The sequence below is a fragment of the Cynocephalus volans genome, chromosome 4 (assembly GCF_027409185.1).
Source record: "Cynocephalus volans isolate mCynVol1 chromosome 4, mCynVol1.pri, whole genome shotgun sequence".
Lineage (NCBI taxonomy): Eukaryota > Metazoa > Chordata > Mammalia > Dermoptera > Cynocephalidae > Cynocephalus > Cynocephalus volans.
This window is the reverse complement of record NC_084463.1, coordinates 53,955,691-53,978,848: the sequence shown is the minus strand read 5'-3', so window position 1 is coordinate 53,978,848 and position 23,158 is coordinate 53,955,691. Positions and strand designations below refer to the sequence as shown.

The following is a 23,158-nucleotide window of genomic DNA, read 5'->3' as shown; positions in this document are numbered from 1 at the left end:
GTCTGGTCATTCCTGACCCACCATCTACCAGAGCCAGTGATCTGTGTGAAACAAGCGGCAGTGTGAGGAAGATGAGTCGTGGTGCTGGTGCTAGGTGCTTCTCATGTCCCTGGATTGCTCGTGGGAATCTCAGGGGCCTGAATTCCATCTCCTACATTTTCGCTTTACTTTCCACACAAGTAAGAAAGGGACTGCACTGTTCACTCGTCCCCTCAGCACCCGCGCTGTGCCAACTGGTGGGTCTGACCGCGATGTTTCTGCTGTGAAAAGCTCACCCCTGGTGGGGAAACAGACAGAACACCGGAGAATCACCATGGGGAGGGGACACCGGACAGGAGGGGGCGGGTGTGCCTTCCAGGTGGGTATCATTGAGCTGGGTCTCTGGGGCAGGTGAATCTCCCGGGATCATGGGGTAGGTGAGGACAGACCGGGAGGGCTCTGGATGCCACGTTGAACACCTGAGATCTTAAACGTGAGGCGGGACACAGCCGTGCTCGGACGCTCATCTGGACGGCTGTAGAGACCTGGCAGGGGAGCAGGTGCTCCCGACCCCGCAGTCTGCAGCGGTCCCGGCACGGGAGGGTCAGGCGCGGCCTCTGCTGCGTCCTCCCCGCCGAGCTCCCGCAAACCTCCTGCAGACGGTCTCCAGGGGCCACTCCCACCCGACCCGCTCCGCAGCCCCTCTGCAGCCGCCCGGCCGGCGGCCTCATCTGCTTCCCGAGCAGCCCTGGGGGAGGCGCCGGAGCACACGGGGCGCGCGGGAACAGGTGGCCTTGGCAGAAGGCAGCGTGCGAGGATGCGGCTCCTTCGTGAACGCCGCCCCGTCAACGCCCGGACGCCCAGGCCGCGTCCTCTCAAGCCGGAGCGGAAACGGCCGCGCACAGGCCCGGAACCAGGAGCCGGAAGGCGCCGCGTTCCCGCGGACCCAAGCCTCTGCGCCCCAACCCCGCACGCATGCGCGCACGAACCGCCTTCTTCTCAGGCTCAGGGTTCCCCGCTGGGTCTGCGACCCGCTCTGGGTGGCATCTGGCGTTCCCGCTTCTCTCCCCGCGGCCGCGGCCCGCTGTCCCCCAGCCTCCCGCGGCGCCTCAGGTGAGCAGCCGCTGTCGCCTGCGCCCGGGCCTGTGCCCAGCCCTTCCCGCTGTGCCTTGGCAACGTCCGCCCGCCGATGCCGTGGCGGGGATAAGCCGTCCCCTCTCCAAACCCCGGGGGCTGGGGACGAGGGTGGGACGAGGAAGGGGCAGGAGGACCAGAGCCGGGTCCTGGGGACAGTGGAGTCTGAAGGAGTCTGGGGGTGGTGGGGTGTGGAGGGGGAAAGTGAGGGACACAGGGGGTTGGTGGGGGCCATAGGAGGAGGATGGTGGATATAGGGGGGGTGGGGGGCCTCTGGGGATGGTGGGGGGTGTAGGGGGATGGTAGGGCCTAAAAGGGACTTGGGGGGTTCTAGGGGGATGAAAGTGGATTGTGGGGTGGGGGTGATGGTTATCGTGGGATGGTGGGGGTCTTAGGGGGGATGTTGGGGGATACACGGGGATGGGGGTGGAGCAAGCCTCACCGTTTCTCTCAAGACTGTCTCCGTTCACCTTCTCTTCCAGCTGTAACTCCAGAGTCCTCTAGTGTTTACAAGAGCACAGGAAATGAGTACATCTCTGGTAAGTTTTTTGTATTTTAGGAGCCTCATGAGGGTTCATTAACATGGTGAAATTAAAAGAAACAAAATTCAGCATCAGAGAAATATACATAGACAAGGTAAAGTTCACATGTTGATACAGGCAGGTTACAAGACCTTAGAGCCATCTAAGTTGAGTGCAAGTTGGTCTCTAGTCTTTCCGACACCACAGCAAAAAGATGCATTGTCACATGATTCAAAATGACCCAAAGAGGAGAACGCGCTGCATCCTCATGGGATGTGAAGTTTGAAGCAGTCTTTTCTGGTCACATGCACGGTGTAGTGGACAGCGTTTCACTACCAACCTGGAAATACACTCAGCATTCTGCAGTGGTAATGGTTACCTAGGATTAAATCACACATCAGCTAATAAGGTTTCTCTGGAGTTACTAAAATAGTGTGGTTCCAGACAGACTTTGAAAGTCCCCACTTGATGCATGGATACAGCCTGGGATGTGTGGAGGACAGAATCTACTGCAGGTTCTTACATAACTCTCCATACTTTCTCTCAGCTGTTCTGTATATATGGATTGTACCAGGCAGTGCAAAGTTATACTTTCTGATGGATATTTTCATTGCTCATTTGTACTGTACTCTCCTCAATGTGATCTTTGTTCACTTCTTCAGAAGTTCACCAAGTATTTATTGTCCAAAGATTTATGTGCATTACCTTCTTTGAATCTTCTGCCATATTTGAAATTATTATTCATGATTTTTCCATGGAAATTGTTCTCTGTTTTAGACATGACCTTGCTGATGGTTTCTTCTCTTTATCCCCTGAATTCTGCTTTATTTTTCTTCTTAAAACAACTCATCCATGTGTTCCCTTTTGTTCCGTTCCACTCTGAAGTTCTCCTTGACTTGATGTGACTTTCTGTGGTTTGACTCTCCTACCTGCATCTCTCCAAGCTTTCAGCTCTTTCCAGCCTTTGCAACACACGGTCAACTCGATGTGCCACATCAAGCCCCACAAATCCAAAATGAAACCACACTGTCCATTTTTCCCCATAATGAGGGTACTTCAAAAAGTTTAGGAAAAGATTTCTGTCATGTTTTAGTTTTATTTTTCCACAAACTTTTTGAAGTATGCTCATACATGGTATTACTACCAAGTAGTCTTGACCCAAACAACCAAAGGGGGATTTTTCCTGGTCTTTTCCTTTTCTCAGTTCTAATTTCCTCTGGTATCATGTCCTACTATTTTTGTTTCTGTGTTTGTAAATTTTTATTCTAATGCATATGCACAGTGCCTGCAAAGGAGGAGGAACTGTTGATGCTCAAAAATAGACACAGTAACTTTCTTTTTACATTGGAAATGTCACTCTTGGCAAAACCTTAAGGGTGTGTTTGCTCATTGATGAGGTTTGGTCCCTCCTCCGCTGTGCTACCAGCCAGCAGCTGTGGTGACAGTCATAGGAGTCAGTGGGAGAAACATGCAGGAGTTTGTGGGATACATTTGAACAAGAGTCAAGAGAAAGATACAGAATAAAAACAGGGAGCACAGTTTTTAATCGTTTGTACCTTTTGCTCATACATATTTCCCTGATTTTATCAGTAGTTTATACTAATAGAAAATTGTATGTTTCTTTCTTTCTTCTTTTTTTTTTTAAAGATGACCAGTAAGGGGATCTCAACCCTTGGCTTGGTGTTGTCAGCACCACGCTCAGCCAGTGAGCAAACCAGCCATCCCTATATAGGATCCGAACCCGTGGCCTTGGTGTTATCAGCACCACACTCTCCCGAGTGAGCCACGGGCCAGCCCCTCAAAAATTGTATGTTTCTAGCTCAAAAACGGCTAGTCATGTTTTCAAACACTTTTAAAGATTGTATTTAATTCTATTATTTCACCTAATCACTTAAAATTAGTAGGGAAGTATAGATTTATGCATCAATCATATCTATGAATTATGTATTATTAAAACTAGTTAACAGTTAAAAACTTTTTTATTCTGATAAAATATACATAACGTAAAATTTGACACTTTAATCATTTTTAAGGTTACAGTTTAGTGGTATTAAGTTTATTCACATTAATTTGCAGCCATCACCACTATCCATCTACAGAATTTTTTTTTCATTTTCCCCAAATTCTGTATTCTTCACACACTAAATCCCTACTCCCCTCTACCCCACTTTCTGTCTCTATGAATTTCTCTACCATAGGAACCTCATGTAAGTGGAATCATACCATGTTTGTCCCCTTGTAATGGGCCTATTTCATGTAGCATAGTGGCTTCAAGGTTCATCCTTGTCAGTTTTTTTCCTTACTTTTTAAAGCTCAATAGTATTCTGTGATACATATAGACCACCTTTTGTCTATCCACTTGTACACAGGAGGTCACGTGGGCTGTTTCCTCCTTTTGGCCATTTTGGAAAGTACTGCTGTGATCATGCAGGTGGTAATGTGTGTCCCTGCTTTCACTTGACCTTTTTATTACTAGAGTTTGTATATATTTTTTTATATTTTTACTTTCAATCAGTGTCTTTGGATTTAAACCACATCTCTGGATAGCATATTGTTGAGTCTCTTGTTTTTTGTTTTTGTTTTTAAATGAAGTCTGACAATCTTTGCCTTCACATAAATATTTACTTGATTTGCATTAAACTAGTAATATGATTGAATTTAGAACAGGAAGATAAGCCCATGTTGAGGGTGAATTCTACCAAACGTTTGGAGAAGATTTAGTATCAGTTCTTTTCAAATCTCCAAAACTAGCAGTAGAGACACTTCCCAATTCATTTTATGAGGCCAGTACTACTGTGATAGCGAAACCATCAAAGACATCACAAGGAAAGAAACATTTTGACCAATATGGCTTATGAATATAGATGCAAAAATCTTCAACAAAATACAAGAAAAAAAAAATCCATCCTCTGTGACCAAGTAGGATTCATACCAGAAATACAAGGCTGGTTAACAGTCAAAACTCATTTAATATGATACAGCATATCAATACGATAATTAACACTCATTTTAATAGATGCAGAAAAAATATTTGACAAAATTCACCTTTCATTCATGATGAAAAGACTCAACAAAGGAGGAGTAGAAGGGAACATTCTGAACTTATACAGGGCATGTAAGAAATGCACAGCTAACATCATCTCTAATGGTGAAAGCTTGCATATTTATTTCTTGAGATCAGTATCAAATTCAGTATATCTACTCTCTCCACATCTATTCATTATTGTACAGGAGGTGCTAGCCAGGGCCGTTTGGCAACAGAAATAAATAAAAGGCATCTAGATTGAACAGAAAAATATCAATTATTTTTAGATTCTCAATTCAGAAGTTGGCTCTGGGAAGATTAAGGCTGAGTTCTGGATCTGCAGAATAGAGTCACTGAGGGGAAATTACAGGATCAGAGAAGACACAGGATATGGAGCAAAGCAGGCCATACTTTAGGACAATAGAAAACCAGGGATAGTTCTTGGTCAAGTGTCCAGCCTCTTACATGCCCCATCTGTCCACCCCCAAATTTAATGTTTCTTTCATACACATCCCACACTTAAGTCCACATCAACCTGGATGACTCAAGTGCGTCATTTTCCTGCTTGGGGAGAAGTGTTAGTAGCGGCAGCTCTGAGACACCACTTTGTGAAGTTCCTTGCCTAGATTGTGGCAGTAACCAGGGAAGAAAAGACATAGATGATGTCTGTCTCGCAAAAAAATAACTAAAGATTTGATAGATGGATGAGTGAATGGAACTTGTGAGTTTGGGCAAAAAATTATCAGTCACTGGATATAGATTAGAATAAAGATTATGGAGTGCAACTACCCTGTGACTCTGTTATTTTATTCCATTATGGGGTATACACTAGAGCAATGTTTCCAACTGAGTAACGTAATCCATTGAAGACTCACAGGTTAGCATATTGGGTGAGAATAAACATCTATTTAATAGATTCAGTGAAAGTTACCATGTTAATTTCTTGATTGATAAATTTAAAGTAGAATAGAGACTTGATTTTTCATGCTTTAGAATACACAGTAAAAACTACATATGGGTTCTATAACCACAATATCCTTAACCAAATTGAAAAAGTTAAAGCTAATTATTGATATCATCAACAGCTTCACCCACACTCAAATTTCCCCATTCATTCCACATGTGTCAGGTTGTGAAATCAGGATTTAAAGGAGACGCAGAATGTCACGTGCTGTTACTGGGTAGGGACCAATGCTAACCATCAGGTCCTGGTCTACAGGCAGCAGGACTGACTCCCTAGGAAACGATGGAAACCTCAGTTGGTTCCTAGTGGACTGTGCAGAGGCTTGTGGGAACCTCAGTGACATCACCAGATCATGAAAAAGAATTTCCAGTTCCTTCTGTGTATGTGGCAGCCCACCCACTTTTGTTAGCTTTACTCAGAAATCTGTTTTTATCACAGGGATGGGAGTAGGAAGGAAGTTGTGGCCACCTTTAATCTGCCAGAAATATCATTGTTACAATATGTTTAAGTATATTCCAAATTATTTTGTGAATACTTCTTTTACTCACAGGTTATTCTGAAGTATATCATTCAATTTTCACATATCTGAGTCTTTTCTGGATTTTTGTTGTTATTGTTTTTTTATTTTTATTTTTTTGTCTTTTTTGTGACCGACACTCAGCCAGTGAGCGCACCGGCCATTCCTATATAGGATCCGAACCCGCAGCGGGAGCATCGTGCGCTCCCAGCGCCGCACTCTCCCTAGTGCGCCACAGGCTCGGCCCTTGTTATTGGTTTTTAATTTAACTTCATTGTAGTCAGAACATGCATTGTAAGATTTCATTGTTGAGACTTGTTTTATAGTTCAACGTATGCTCTGTCTTGATGACTGCTCTACATTGTGCTGTATAAATATCAAGCAGGTCAAGATTTTTGTCTCTTAGATCAGTAGTCTTACTGACTTTTATCTTGCTGTTCCATTAGTTACTGAGAGAGGAGTATTAGTTCTCCCACTGTGGTTGCAGATTTGTCAATTTCCCACTTTAGTTTTGTTGCTTTTTTGTTTCAGGAGTAGTTGTGTCACAAAATGATGTTTCAGTCAGCAACAGACCACACATATGACAGTGATTGGAGCAACAGTCTATATTACATAGCTTAGGTGTGAAGTAGGCTGTACCATCTAAGGTTGTGTAAGTGCACTCTAATGTTCACACAATGACAAGACCGCTCAATGACGTATCTCTTAGAATGTCAGTCATTACGTGATGCATGACTGTACATTAGGAACTGTGTTTAGGCACAGGGACGTTTGTAATTATTATATCATCTTCACATATGATACTTTTATTCTTTTAAAATGCTCTCTTTATTTCTGGTAATATGTTTTGTACCGAGGTGGGTTTTTGTTTTTTTGTTTTTTTTTTTTTTTTTTCTGCTAGTATTTGTATCTCCACTTAAGCCATTTATAATTAGTGTGTCTGTAATGTATCTTTCTTCCCGCCCCCCCACTCTGTACATGTCTTTGTATTTAAAGTATATCTCTGTGGATAGTGTATTGTTGGGTCTAACCTATCAAATCTGACTATACATTAAGTAAAATATTTAGTAAAATTCCACGTAAATTGTTAATTTTTAATTAATAAACTAGTGACTAAATATAGGTATTCCATTTTGCTCTTATTTTCTATTTGTCTCATCTTCCTTTTGGTTCCCTGTTTTTTCTTTCCTAACTTCTTTTTGGTTAATCAAATATTTTGGTTTTTTTTAAAAAATATTTTAGTTTGGGTCTATTGAGTTTTAAAATAATTTTATAAAATAATTTACTTTTTTGAAAATTATAGTGAAAACCACATAACAATATTTTTCTTCTTAACCTTTTCTTCACCTTTAAATAGTGTTAAGTTTATTTGTATACAGTGTTGTGCAGCAGATGTACAGAACTTTTTTGTCTTGAAAAACTGAAACTCTAACCCCATTGAATGACAATTCTCAATTTCTGTCTCCTCCCTGCTTCTGGCAACCACCATTCTACATAGTGTTTCTATGAATTGGACTGATACTACTTGGACCATACAATATTTGTCATTTTGTGGCTTATTTCACTTTGCATATTGCCTTTGAGGGCCCATGTTATAGCACATCAAGATTTCCTCTTTTTAAGGCTGAATAATATTCCTTTGTATGTTTATACCACATTTTGTTTATTCACTCATTGGTTGATAGACATTTGGGTTGCTTCCACCTCTTGGTTATATGAATAATTCAGCTGTGAATATGGATATGAGAATACCTCTTCAAGACCCTGCTATCAGTTGTTTTGGATATATACATAAAGGTTGGATTTCTGGATCATATGGTAATCTTATTTTTAAATGTTTGAAAAGCTGCTGTACTATTTTTTGTAGTTGCTGCACCATTTTACGTTCTCACCAGTAGCGTGTAAATGTTCCAATTTTGCCCACATTTATTTTCCATTGGGTGTAAAGTGGTATTTGATTTTGGTGTTGATTTACATTTCTCTAGTGATTGAGGATATTAAGCATGTTTTCATATGCTTGTTACCCATTTATATATCATCTCTGGAGAAATGTTTATTCAAGTCCTTTTCCCATTTTTGAGTTAGGTTATTTGGTTATTGAGTTGTATGAGTTTTTTTTTTTTATGTATTCTGAGTATTATTATTATTTTTTATCAGATATATGATTTGCAACTATTTCATTTTTGGAGCACTGATGCATTTAGGATTATTTGTTTCATTTCAAATTCTATTTGATCATTGCTGGTGTATGGAAAAGTGATTGACTTTTGTATATTTGCCTTACTCCTGCAATCTTGCCATAATCACTTATTAATTCCAGGTGTTTTATCATCCGCACCATTTACTTGGATTTTCTACAGGATCATGTCATCTGCAAAGACAACTTTATTTATTCACAATCTGTTTATTTTTATTCAATTTCTTGTCTTAGTGTGTTAGCCAGTTCTTTTAGTACAATGTTGAAAGGAGTGGTGGTGACAGGGCACACTCTTGCCTTGTTCCTGATTTTGTGGAAAAGCTTTCAGTTTCCCACCATTAAAGATGATGTTAGCTATATTTTCCTGTAGATAGTCTTTATCAAGTTGTAAATTTCCTTTGTATTTTATAGTTTTATAGTTTACTGAGGATTTTTATGATGAATGGTGTCGTATTTTGTCAAATGATTTTTCTGTATCTGTTGATATAATTATGTGATTTTTTTCCTTTTTAGTGTTAATGTGATGTATTACATTAATTGATTTTCAAATGTTGCAACAGCCTTGTCTGTCTGGGATAAATCCCACTTGGTCCTGTTGCATAATTATTTTTTTGCATTGTTGGTTAAGGTATGCTAATATTTTGTTGATAATTTCTGCATGTAGCTTATGGGAGATAATGGTTCATAGTTTTCTATTCTTGTCATATCTTTGTCTGGTTTTGGTATTGGTATTCTGTCCTTTTAGAATAAGTAAAGAAGTATCCCATACTCTATTCTTTAAAATAGGTTTATGGAATTGGTATAATTTCTTCCTTAAATCGTTCTTTGAATTCCCCGGTGAACACATCTAGACTGGGTGCTTTCTGTTTTGAAGATTATTATTTATTTACTCAATTTTCATAACAGATAAAGACCTAATCTAATTGTGTATTTTTTCTTATATGTTTTGATAAATTGTGTCTTCCTAGGGATTGGTCCATTTCTCTAGTTATCAAAAGTGTGCACAGAGAGTTGTTCATAGTATTTCTTTATTACTTTTTTAATGTCTGCAGGATGTGTAGTCATGTCCTCTCTTCCTTTGTGATAGTACTACTTTCTGTCCTCTGTCTTTATCTTTTTGGCTTACCTTGCTATAGGTTTATCAGTTTTATTGATGTTTTTAAAGAATCAGCCTTATTGCTGTTGCTGATTTTCTCTCTTGATTTCCTATTTTTAATTTTATTGGTTTCTGCTCTAATTTTCGTTATTTTTTTCTTCTGTTTCCTTTGGATTTAATTTGCTCTTCTTTTTCCTAGTTTATAAAGATGGAAAGATAAGTGATTAATTTTACATATTTCTTATTTTCTAGTAGGTGCATTCAATGCCATAGTTTCCTTCAAAGCACTGCTTTTGCTGCATCCCACAAATTTTAATAAACCCAAGAGACTGCATTGATCCAGGGAGGGAGTTTTACAGTGAGTCACCAGAACCCCACCTGCACCCCTGGCCTGGTCCCAGGCTGCTGCTGCAGTTGCCATTTTGGGAATGAAGCCAGCATGTTTGGGCATTTTGCCCTGGGAACCATAGGCACAGTGTTTCTACAGCCCTGAAACCCATCATCATGCCAGGTTGCAGGCATCTGAGTCCATGTGGCATCTTGCACTCTGGAAAGAGGTGGTCCTGTGCAGCAAGGGGTGACCCTTAAGACAGACGGGGTCAGTGTGCACACTTTGCAGAGCCTGACAGCCAACCAGCCAGGCTTTCTGCCATTACTGGTGGCCCCACCCTTTTCAATAAAGCACTGTTGCAACTTTCACAACCATGCTGAGTTACTCTATGGCTCCACTGGACCTGCACAGATCTGCACACCCCAGTGGGGAAGCTGTAGAGGCCTTGCGTGACTCTCTTGAGGGTACAGACCCACACCTGAAGTACCAGTGAGTGTGTGCAGGTCTGTGTACCACCACAGAGAGGGCTGCAGAGAAAGTCAGAATCTTCTTAAGGGAACAGGGTTGCAAACTTTTCAGAGCCTGAGACCCAACCAGTCAGAGTCTTCTGTCACTGGTGGCCATGCTGCTCTCCTCAGTGAAGCATCTGTGCATCTCACAATGGTGCTGTGTCCCTCCTCAGTCCCAGCAGTCCTGCCCAGAGCCACACACTCTTGTGTGGAAGTTATGGACAGTCTGCATTCCCCTCATGGAGGCACAGAGCTCTACCTGCAGCTCCAGTACCACTCATGCCTACCTTACCCTGTTGTAGACTGCAGAGCAACCCAGCATTTCTCTTGGGGGTCACAGCAGCCTGCCCACAGCCCCAGCAACCTTGCGTGGAACAGCCTACCCCCACTGAGGAGTTTCAGAATGACCCAGTGCCTGTCTTGTGGTCACAGAGTTCTACCATGATTACAGCGACCTTGCCCAGAGTGGTCCATGCTGGCTAGGAGCTGCAGAGACCCAGCATCTCTCAGGGACACAGGGTCCCACCCACACCACTGTTGCTTCACCCAGAGTGGCCACTCCAGTTGGACAGCTGCATTGGACCCAAGCATCTCTTTTGGGGGCACAGGGTCCCACCCATGACTCCAGAGACCTTATCCATAGTGACCCACTCCAGCTGATGAGCTGCAGAATGATCCAGCATTCATCTTGGGGCCAAATGGTCTTGCCCAAAAGTGCTATGCCCTCACCCAGAGTGGCCCACATCAATGGTGAAATTGCAGAGCATACCAGCATCTCTCTTGGGGACAGAGGGTTCACCCCTCAGCCCCAGTGACCTTGCCCTATGTTGCCCACTTCATTTGTGGACGTACAGAGTGCCCCAACACCTCCTTTAGGGGCACAGAGCCCAGCACAAAGCCTTACTAACTCCACTGAGTTGCCCACTCTAGCTGAGGAGCTCCTGAGTACCTCATTTGTCTCCCTCAAAGTCCAAAGTTCTAGTCGCCAAGAAATCCCACCTAGGGTTGCCCTTTTAAGCTGAGGAGCTTCCAAACACCTCAGTTCATCTACCAGTGACAAAAGAGTCTGCTCAAGTTGCCAGCAAGCCCATTCAGGGTCACTCCAGCCAAGGACTGGCATGTCTCACCCATGTCCTCACCATGACCCTCATGACCCAGCCCATTGTCACTCCAGTGAACAGCTGAGTGCCCCAGCACCTAGGCCATGGAGACACACACACAACTTTGACACTGAATACAGTTGAAGAAATCACATGGAGACTACACTATTGTGTCTATCCAGAAACCAAACTTCAAACACCCTACCCAGTTGTTGCTATAGAGCACATCTATCAGAAGGAGTCTTTCCCCTTGAAAGCTACCACAGAGATCTTACCCATAGTGACCCACAATAGTGATTAAAAGAAGGACCTGCTTCCCCAGATGTCCAGACATCAATGTAGAGATAGAAATATAAAAAAATATATACATATATATATGTGTGTCATCCCCAGAGGAATACAGTAATTCTCTAGTACCAACCTTGAAGAAGAGGAAAACTATGAAATGACTGAAAGGGAATCCCAAACAGTAATCTTAAGGGAACTCAATGAGATGCAAAATTTTCAGGTAGATAGCACAATGAAATCAGAAAAATAACCCAAAAATCTGAAGGAGGAATTCAACAAGAGATAGATATCTTGGGGGGTGGGAGGAAAGCAGAAACTTGGACCTGAAAAACTCAGTGAAGTAAAAAAAAAAAAAAAAAAAAAAAACCACCAAGGGCTAGAACAAGCTGAAGAAAGAATTTCTGGACTTGAAGACAGGCTTTTTAAAATAATCGAGGCAAAAAAAAAAAAAAAAAGAAAAGAAAAGAAAAATAATTTTTTAAAAATGAGGAAACCTTATGAGGTCTATGTGACAACCTTAAGCATATATACATCTAAGCTATGTGTGTCCTCAAAGGGGAAGAAAGAGAAAAAGACATCAAAACCCTATTTAACAAAATAATAGATGAAAACTTCCCAAGTATTGGGATAGGTTTGGCTTTCCAAATCCAAGAGCCTCAAAGATTCCCAAACAGATTCAACCCAAAAATGTCCTCTCTGAGACACATTGTATTCAAATTGTCAAAAGTCAAAGACAGAATTCTAAAAATGGCAATAGAAAAGCATCAAGTCATCTCAAAGGGAATCCCTATCAGATTAACAGCAGATTTCTCAGCAGAAACATTATAGATCAGGAGAGAATGGGATAATGTGTTCAAGGTACTAAACCAAAAGAACTGCCAGCCAAGAATACTATACTCAGCAAAGCTATCCTTCAGAAATGAAGGAGAAATAGAATCTTTTGCAGACAAACACTGGAAAAACTCACCACCACAATACCAGTCCTACAAGAAATCCTCAGAAGAGTCCTTCATCTGGAATTAAAAGAACAATAATCACCATTTTGATAAGAAACTGTATCTTATCACTACAAAAAAACCACCAAACAGCAAACACAAACAATAAAAGGGGGGGGAAAGAAACAAAAGATATAAAAAGCAACCATATAAAAATAAATAAATTGACAGAAGTAAGGCAATACTTTTCAATAACAACACTGAATGTAAATGGATTGAATCCCCCACTTAAAAGATATAGACTGGCCGAATGGATTTAAAAAACAGACCCTAGTATGTGCTGCCCACAAGAAACTCACTTCACTTGTAAGGTCACAAATGGAGAAAATTATGTTAAATGAAATAATCGAGGCACAGACACAGAAATACTGCATGTTCTTATAAGTGGGACCCAAGAAAAAAATTAAACATAACAAGCTGAACATTCAGAAGGAAAAAGCAGAACTGTAGTTACTATAGGCAGGACAGGGGAAGGGGGAGGAGAGATAGTGAGAAACTGGTTAGTGGATAAAAAACAGATAGGGAAAATAACTTCTATTGGTGTGCAATTGATCTAGGCATGTGGAATCAACAATAATTTACTGTATGTTACCAAGTGGCTAGAAGAGAGGAAATTGAGTGTCCTCATCACGAAGAAATGATTTTTTGCACTGATGAATATGCTAATTACCCTGATTTGATCATCACACATTGTATACAGATATTGAAATATAACTGTGCACACCACAAATATGTATAATCAAGCATTTGAAGTTTAAAAAGGAGATAAAGTCTTCTATCTGGGGAACTTACTGACTCTGTTCTATGGTTATTCTAACTTAGGTAACAGCCCATCTTGTGCAGTTGCCTTCTTTATACTCCCTTCCTCAATTGGTAGTTGTAAAATCTAACTCCTTATTTGGAGAGTTCACTTCCCAAATCCTAAATATTAGTTTTATTTTATTTTATTTTTTCACAGCTGCCTGGTAGGGGGATCTGAACACTTGCCCTTGGTGTTACAACACGCTCTAACCACCTGAGCTAACTGGCTAGACCCTGAATCACTGTTAACTTGAGAGACCAAGGCCACAGCTTACTTCCACTAAAACTTTGAGAGGGGGCTTCATTCAAATGGGGAACCTGCTCAATTTCATTAAGTAAAAAGACAGCATTAAAAACTAAAAGTTCTTGGATTTAGAGATTGTTCAAATCTTTGATGTGCATTTATTTACGCATGAGAAAACAAGCATATTTTAATTTAAGAAGAACCAATCCTGGGTGCTTACCCTTTCTTCAAATCTAGTCTCCTGTCTTGCCTTCATTTCATGGCCGCATATGCCTCTCACTACAGTACTTCTGCACTGGAACCAGTGTTAGATCAAAATGATTGGCTTTATGTGAAGTAGGCCCTTTAGCTCCCATTTCACAAATCTGCTACCCACTGTTTTCTTTCATGTTTGCACAGCCTTATACTCCATATTGCCACTGAGCTTATGAATTTCAGGTATCCAAAGATAACTATATATAAACAATTCTGTTTTATTGCACAGTTCACAATATATACCAGGTGATTACTTAGCCAACCACGTTAAAACAAATATCAGCTATTTAGACACAAACATCAGTGTTGTCCTCAATCCCTAATGAAATAAGACACAAATTTGCCACCCAATAAAGTTTGCATTTACTCTGTGGTGCTGTCCTAAGGGCTCATACCACCATAAGTGTGTTAAATACAGAACTCATAACATATTTCTGGTGGCATCAGACATGAAGTGTAGGACACAAGATCAGAAGTGCCTTGCACTCATGAGTGGTCTGTGCTGCACATGTAACAGAAAGGCCATTTTTAAAGCTTTTCAGGTCTTTATTCAATCATGTTTACCTTTTCAAAATTACTACCGTATTCGTTCACACTGAAGATTGTCATTATCCTCTCAGTGACGGAGGTGCAAGGATTACTCAGAGCACAATTATATGAAAGCAGTGAGAGGCCCAGAGGGACAATAGCAAGCTAACTCCCACAAGAAAGGAGAGAGTTAGTGCAGCCCCCAGCTCAGGTTTGTCTCTTCTTTTATTGTAGTATCAAGACCTTGGCCATGTAACAAGCTGAGTACAGTATCAAAAGAATTACAGAAAGGAATGTGTGAACAGGGCAAGAAATGACTTCCGTATTCCCTACTAATGAATCAGAGCATCATCACTGTTTTCAGCATGTGCTGTTTTCAGCACATAATGTTCTGATTCTGTGCACTTAAGGCTCTTGCTCTATGTACACTCCCTATTTTAAATGGGCCCCTGTGTTCCCACATCTTTTTTGTTTAAGCAAAAGTTAAATCTATAGAAATGTTTGCAGCAGGTTCAGGAGTCAAGAGTTAAGGATTCTTTTGTAGTAGAGTCATCATGGCTTCTGCAGAGAGTCCTATGGAAAAGGTAGTATAATGCCTTCAACACTGCAAGAAAACACAGGAAAAATAATATACCTGTTCCAGCAGTAATGCATATTCTGATGTTAAGTCCTGAAAACCAATTGGTAGGATTGAGCCAATGAGCCCAATCATTTAAATGATTAATAGTGGCATTTTGAGCTTCTTTTTGGAGTTGAAGCATTGTCTTTGAAGTTTATTTTTGAGGTTATTAATATCTCCATGTAAGAGTGAAAAGCTCCATGTACTAACTTTTGAACATTCTCCCAAGAAGAACTGAAAGGAAGAGAAGTTATTCACAAGGAATGAAATCTAGCATCACAATTAAGTTGATTTCATGTCCAGAGTGCTTGTTGATGTTCACCAAGCCAAGACACTGCTGCCTCTAAGGCAAGTCTCTGTCAGATTTTTTTGTTCTGTTTGTGCTAGAAGTTCAGAAGTTACATTTTGAAAATATCCATTCATTTTCTGTGCTGTTTGGATAGATGAGATAAAGCAACTATAGCAGGTGCAGCTGTGGCAGCTGTAGCAGTAGCTGCTACAATAGAAGCAACAAGAACACCAGGAAGCTGTTTAGGATGAACTTGCTCCAAAGCAGAAATTATCCTTTCCAAAGCAGAATTTCCCATCCATTCATGAGCAAGATTAATTGGCAACCATGCTTCTGCTCTTTGTTCTAATATAAACACACGAGAAATATTAAGATTAGAAATATTAAAGTGTGTAATGCAAGGAGTAAACCAAGTAGAATTGGCAGGGAGAATAATACTGAATCCTTGAATATAAGACCGTTTAGAAGAAGTAAAATTAGTGATAGAAATAACAGGTGCTTGAGAGGAAATTGCAAATATATATGGTCAAGAGGTGCACATCATTACTGAATTAATGGTATCATTAGCTATCCAACATAAGTTTTTATTTCTTTGAAATTCCCCTTGTCAGATAACACAAGAGAAAAATGGAGTGGCTAAATGCCAAATAGATATTTTTATGGGAGTATAATATTGATTATAGCATACCCTCAAAAGGTGACCCGCCAAACCAGGATTCCATTGAGGTGCCTGACCAGAATAATTAAAAGGAAGAGTATAATTCCAGGTGGTATTACAATCCAATATCAATAAATCACATGGACCCTAATTATCTAAAGTCTAATTATTAAACTATGTTTTCTGTAAAATTAGTAGAGTGGCAAGAAATCCATTTAAGGTCTTGACTGTCTCCAATAGAAATCCAAGGATGAGAACATACAGGGATATTGGGTTTAGGATGGGTTTGGCCCATTATAGAATTTCCACCTACTCCTGCTGTGGAAATTAATATTTGATGTTTTACAGCTAAAGCACGATTAGGGTCTTTTACAATATACCATTGAGGTTGAAAGGGATATGGAAATGGCTAGCAGTGAAATTATTTACAACACATAAAGGTAATTTTTCAGTAAGAAAACACCGATCATAAAGAAGTTTATGCCATCCACTATGATAGCCCCCTTTATTACAATTTATTCCACAATCTTGTAAAGGGCCAGAAAGGAGGAGCCAGTTTCCTCTTGTGTATATTGTGTCATTGAATGATAAATGAGGCTTCGTATCTTCCCATGTAATCAAGTCAAAAACAAGAGGATTCAGGACATGGGTCCAATAAATGTTGTTATGCTTACAGAAGGTTGGATAAAACAGAGGAGCCAATATATTATGAGAAGACATGTTACCTTTGGACCTTCGGAATTTATAGCTACATGAGCAAGCATGGCCAAGAATAAATTTTCAGATGTCTTGAGCATTCCAGCAACTTCCCATGTATTTTATGCTTGTGTGGTAAGCTTTTTAAAATCACCCCAAGTTGGTCCAGAAGAAAGCATGGTAGAGGCCAATGGCCCATCTTCCACTTCCTTTTGTTCAGCATTCCTGGAGGTGGCTGTACTGCCAGATTCTGTAATTTGGGGATTGGATTTGGTCCCATTTGGTGCCGCATGATACGGACAAATGGCCTTAGCAGGCACCCAAAGACAAAACAGAAGCATACCCTCTTCCCCATGTTAATAACAGGGCCCAATCATTGTGGCCCTTGTAAGGGATGTCAATAAAAAACCAAAGGTTTAGGCCTTACATTGGGTTGGGAGGGAGGGTAAAGTGTTGATTCACTACTGTCAAATATTGTGAATTACAATACAAAAAATTTAAGGTATATAATGCTTTCATTAATTGTACTTGCCGTGTGAAATTTCCCTGCATATTCCCCCCCACCTTTTATGTAAATGTGATTTAACAAGGCCATTAGCTCTTCCTAGAATGGCTTGGCCAGTGGGGTTATAAGTGATTTCTGTAACATGCTTAATATTCCATACATTATAAAACATTTGAAAAGCTTTAGAGGTGTATGCAGGTCTAATATCAATTTTAATTTTGTTGGAACTCCCATAGGGGTAATGGAAGAAAAAAGATGTTTTTGGATATGTTTTATAGTTTCTCCTGTTTGTGTAATAGCATGGATAAATCCCAATTAAGTGTCTACAGTGACATGTAAATATTTGTCTCCCAAAAGTGTCAAAATGAGTAACATCCATGTGCCAAATTCCATTTCCTTTTAACCTATGAGGATTAATGTCACCCGTGAAAATTGTTTTTTTTTTTGACAATCTGGACAGGCACAAATGATTTCTTGATCTTGTCAGCAAGGAATTTGAAAGGAATGAACCAGTGTTTAGCACCTTGATGAAAAAATTGATGAGAAGCCATAGCTTTTTGTATAGCATTTATGTACATTACTAATTTATCAGTTTGGTTATTACCTTTTGTAAGAGGACCTAGCAACCCAGGTTGAGATCTGATATGTGTTACAAAGAAAGGATCATTTCTGTATTGAATCAATTTTTGTAATTGTCTAAACATTTTAAAGAGACTAGCACCATTTCCATTGTGAATCAAAGCATCTTGAATAACTTGCAAAGTATCAACTACGTAATCAGAATCAGCAACTATATTGAGTGGTTGATGACGAAAATGTAGAGCTGCAATAGCAGCTGCTAGTTCAGCTTGTTGTGTGGAACTATAATGAAGAGAAAGGAAATGTTTCCAAGAACCCTGTTCATGTCAGATAACAGATCCTTTATCTGACTTTAGAGCCATCTATAAATATAGTTAAAGCATCAGGAATCGGAATAGAAGTAGGTGACAACTTCTGTATTCAGAAGAAATTGGCATATCAGCCCAGTAGGGCTATGTGCCATGTATAGGACAGTGAAATGAATAGGTTCCTCTGGAGTAATGTGATCGAGCTGTCATGAACTTAACCAAAGTTCAATCTGTTGGAATTCCTTTTTCACATGGGGGAAGAGGACATGTAGTGAGGAGAGATCAGTATCTCCTTTAAGAGTATTAAATGTAAGTTTTGTAACTGATATGTAGGAATTCCCATAGAAGGTCAAAGCCAATTAATACAAAAAAGAACTTTTTGTAAATCATTAAGGGTTAATTGATTTTTGATAGATAAAGAAATTCATTGTAGGTGAATAGATCTTTGTGTAATAACATAACCTAAGTATTTCCATGGTTCTATTTTCTGAATTTTTTAAGGAGCTATTTGAAGCCCTATTTCTTTTGTATGAGTTAAGATATGTAAGTAGATTTGAGACAGTATATTCGAATTTGTATGGGCAACAAGAATATCATCCATATAATGATAAATTAATGCATCAGGAAAAGCGATTTGGGTAGGGCACAAACAACAATCCAAAAAATCCTAACAAATACTAGGACTGTTGGTCATTCCTTGGGGAAGAACTTTCCATTAATATCTTTGTAAAGAAGCCCCAGCATTAGTGCTGGGAAGGGAAAATGCAAATTTTTCTTTATCATCCTCATGTAAAGGAATGGTAAATATGTATGTGTGTGTGTGTGTGTGTGTGTGTGTGTGTATGTGTGTGTATGTATATATATATATATATATATATATATATATATATATATATATATATATTTTTTTTTTTTTTTTTTTTTAGGTCTATAATAATAAGATGATGTTCTCTTGGAATAAGTGCTGGGTTAGGGAACCCAGGTTGTAATACTCCCATTGGCACAATTCATGCATTAACTTGTCAGAGATCATGTAAAACTATTCATTTCCCTGATTTGGGGGGGATGCAAGAAATAGTAGTATTCCATGAACTGTATAAGGGCTCACTCAGTATGTCTTGCTTGTAATTGTTCTTGTATTAGAAGATGAGCTTGTTGTAATTTTTCCCCTTTAAGAGGCTATTGCTCCACCCAAGCAGGGGGTCCAGTAATCCATTGTAGTTTGAGTAGCAGGAGTTTGGCAGTGGCCTACATGATAAATTTGGAGGGGAATTGCCTATGTAAACATCCCATTGTGTAAGTAAATTTCTCCCCCATAAACTAATAGGGAGATCCAATATGAAAGGCACAATAATGGCAATTTTCCTTCAGGTCCCATATATTTTAAAGAATATTTACCTTGGTGTGGGGTCTGTGTTCCTCCCAATTCAGATACAGTCATGAAAGAGGAACAAGTTTTCCAGGAGGGAATCCAATCTTTGGAAGCAATTATAGTAATATATGTTTCTGAATCAATTAAACCCTGTTATTATTTTTTGATTTATGGTGAGAGTAAGGAGGAGTTGTCCATAATTTATCTTTGTAACCCAATAAGCTTTAGTACTACCAAAACCCATTGTTCCTCTCTTTATTTATATGTTCAGGGGTAGTAAATAGTATTAATATTAATTGAGCAATATGAATTCCTATGAGAATGACATGATATCCTAAACTAATAACCATAATTTTAATTTGTCCAGTATAGCCTGAATCAATAAGTCCTGGTATTATTTGAATTCTTTGACTAAAATAACTAGATCTTCCTAAAATAACTCCTGCTGAACCATTAGGCAAAGGCCCCCATATTTCTGTAGAAACAATTTTTTTATTTGTCCAGCCTCATCTAAAATTAAGTCCTCTGTTATGGATAAATCTGTTGCTTTGCCTCCCACAGATTTGTCACCCCTGTTCCCCTGCATGATGGAGCTGCCAAAGATTACTCAAAGCCCATCTCTTTTGAGCAGTGAAAGGCCCAGGAAGGGGTTAATATCCCAGAACTTCCTCAAGCGTGAGGCATTTCTTCCATTTGGGAAATTAACCACGAATTGGGGTTCTCTTCCTGCATTTATTCTCCAGACCAAGAAGTTACAGGAAGAGACATAGGTGGGGGTTTGCTAAGTACAGTTTAACAAGTTTTTACAATAGAAGCTGGTAACATTCAGTAAAAACAAATCAGATGACACTCTATTAGACAATTAAGTGATCCACTAACAAAGGCTTGATTTAGCAAACATTCCTTTACCCTCCAGCAGCTTTTTGGTAACTTTACATATCAATTAATAACTTGTCTGTCTTTGAGCCAGCAACCTTGCTGTGTTACAAATCTTTATCTTACACCAGAGATTTTATAGCCTGAGGAAAATTTCCTGTCCTTTGCAAGGTCAATATTTGAAACTGAAAGGCTTTGGAAAACCAGGCCATGTGCAGTACATTTGCTTTAAGAATCCAATCTGTAAACCAAGTCCTTCACCTTTCATGATTTTTAAAGGAGTTGATAACAAAAGTAGCAACATTCAAACTGCATCTGCATGACTTAATGAAAGTTTATCCTCCAGGAACTGGCCAAGCACCCAAAACATAACCTGTTCACCTAAATAATCGATAGATATGCTTAGCTTATCTGGAGATAGGCTGTCTTGAGAACTTGAGCCATTTTTCTCTCCAAGCCAAGTGTGATGTTCCTGGTAGTACCTAGTACAACTCCCCTAGGGCAGGCCAGGTCCCAAGGAATTTGCATGTACACCAGTCATCTAAAAGGTTGTTAAATTAGTCACTGCAGGCAATAGGCAAAGTAGATCTCTATGAAGATCTCAATTTTATTTCCTTTATAGGGGACTACTGTAAACAGTTTGATAGGGAGATGTGATGAATGTGCTCAGGCCCCCCTTCTTTGCAGGAGAGGATGCCCTATGGAGAGGTGGCTGACAAACCATCAGAATAATGAAGCATTGTAATCATACTGAGCCTAGTCCACTTGGCAAGGTCCCCAGCCACCAAACCATGACGGATAGTTGAGCTATGCAGATAACCTTGAAACAACACTTGAAAAGTTCATTGTTTTTCTTCCTAAGCAAAGGCAAGCTGATCTTGGCTATCAGCCAAGAGAAAAAAGCATTTGCAAAGTCTAGTACACAATGACAAGTTCCCAGTTGAATATTACCTACTTGTGTAGAGATAGCATCTTGAAGTCTATTAACAAAATCTATGTAAGGTTTGGTAGGCCTTTGTCTAACAGTGGCAGAAGAACCAGGTAGGGGTATTTGTTTCTGGAATTTTATTGCATGCTTTAACAGCTGCTTGGGAGATCTGAGCAAACACCTGAGGCTGAAGTCTAACTTGATCCTGAGGATTAAGATAAGCCCCTTCTACCAGCATATCTATACCTACAGGAGTGTAGTTATTTAAATTTTCCATTGAAATAGTGGTGGTGGCATCATAAAATTCCTGAAGCCAAACACTGTATTGAGCTGTTGTTAATATGATTTTAACAAGGACTTTCTAGTCTCATGCTGTGGTGCCAGGGCTAAGGCTAATATCTGGAATCCTGCCGACTATGCCAATTGTGGCACTACTGCTAAGGCTGATGCTAATATCTGGAATCCTGTCCACATCACCAATTGTAGTGCTGTTATCCTGTTCGTGATGCCAATTGTGTAGCTACGCAACCATGCTAGTTGTTGGGCTCTCTTACCTGTTGGTAATCCTGCCAACTGGGCTGATTTTTGCACTTGGGCTGGGTCTGGAGCTCATAGACCCCTCAAGCCCATTCACAGACTGAGTCGCGAACCCTTCACATGCCAGGCTGGTTCACCAGACCCTTTCACACAGGTCTATGAGCTAGGTAACTGGCCAAAGGTCCTTGGAGCCATAGGTTGGAAAGCATGGCCATGCTGGGTGGATGCCTGAGGCCGATGCCCACCCACCTGCTTCACGAAAACTACCTCTCTCTCTCTCTCTCTCCCCCCTTCCCTGCTCCCCTCTCTAAAGAACACAAAATAGCAACAAAACTAAAAAGATACAAGATGAATTGGCGCACATGTGCACTAACTCCACACACACAAAATTTGCTTACAAAGGATGCTGAACCACACCCAACTGGACCCAAGGCAAGGGCCCTGACCAAACTATTCTATTTTCCCAACACATGCTATCATATCATAGTTATTGGCTATAGATTCTACTATTCCTTTAGTAAAATAACTTTGGAGGCCATTTTCCATTTTACTTTTCTGGAATTCCTTATAAACAGCAAAGGGAAGCCAAGTACCTTGATTTCCACTTTGGAAGACAGGAAAGGCATGTAACATTGTGTGATGTCCCTCATGGAAACATTGTTCTATGATAGGAGTAAAACCAGAGGGGAGGCAAATCTAAGGAGGTGGTTGTGGGGGAAATCTGGGGCAGAAGGAGATGGAGCATCCTGTTTTTCTAGTTTAGCTATGGTTTTAGGACTTTGTATTGGCCATAAGGCAATTTTACATAAATTCCATGTTATAAGATGAGAAGCCTTTATGGAACCAAGAGCATTTTTTTTAACTATCTACCAATATATCCTCAGTCCTCTAAGATTCCCTTCTCATGGATACCAAGGACATTGTTGTCTAATTACTAGTAATAGTTTTACAAGCTGGAGTTCAGTTACTTTACATCCAGCTGCTTTCAAGAGACCTTAAAGCTGTAATTTATGTTGCATTTGTTCTGTTGATAGTGAAGTGCCAATGAAAGGAAAGTAAAAGAGAAAAGAAAACTCTGGGTGAAAAGACCTAAATTAGACCTTCCCATAGACATCCTTGGCTACCCCACAGTTGTCTATGTTTCCTTACCAGAATGAATGAATGTATGTCAGATGCGTCCTTTCTTCCTATACCCCTTTGGAAGGTCAGTCTCTGTTCTGTGGAGTACAGTGCCTCACATGGGACACTGCTTGTCCCTATCCTCTCAGTGATGGAGATGCAAGGATTACTCAGAGCCCAAATACTTG

At 40.1% G+C, this 23,158-nt stretch overlaps 1 protein-coding gene across 1 annotated transcript in view; it reads left to right on the top strand.

Moving 5' to 3' along the window:
* Nucleotides 1-1,630: 1,630 nt before the first annotated feature.
* Nucleotides 1,631-23,158, top strand: part of LOC134376141 (zinc finger protein 260-like) — a 34,339-nt gene continuing 12,811 nt past the window's right edge. The window contains exon 1 of the mRNA XM_063094801.1: nt 1,631-1,652. Within this exon, the coding sequence (XP_062950871.1) occupies nt 1,638-1,652 (15 nt within the window). The 5' untranslated portion in view covers nt 1,631-1,637. The remainder of the gene's footprint in view (nt 1,653-23,158) is intronic.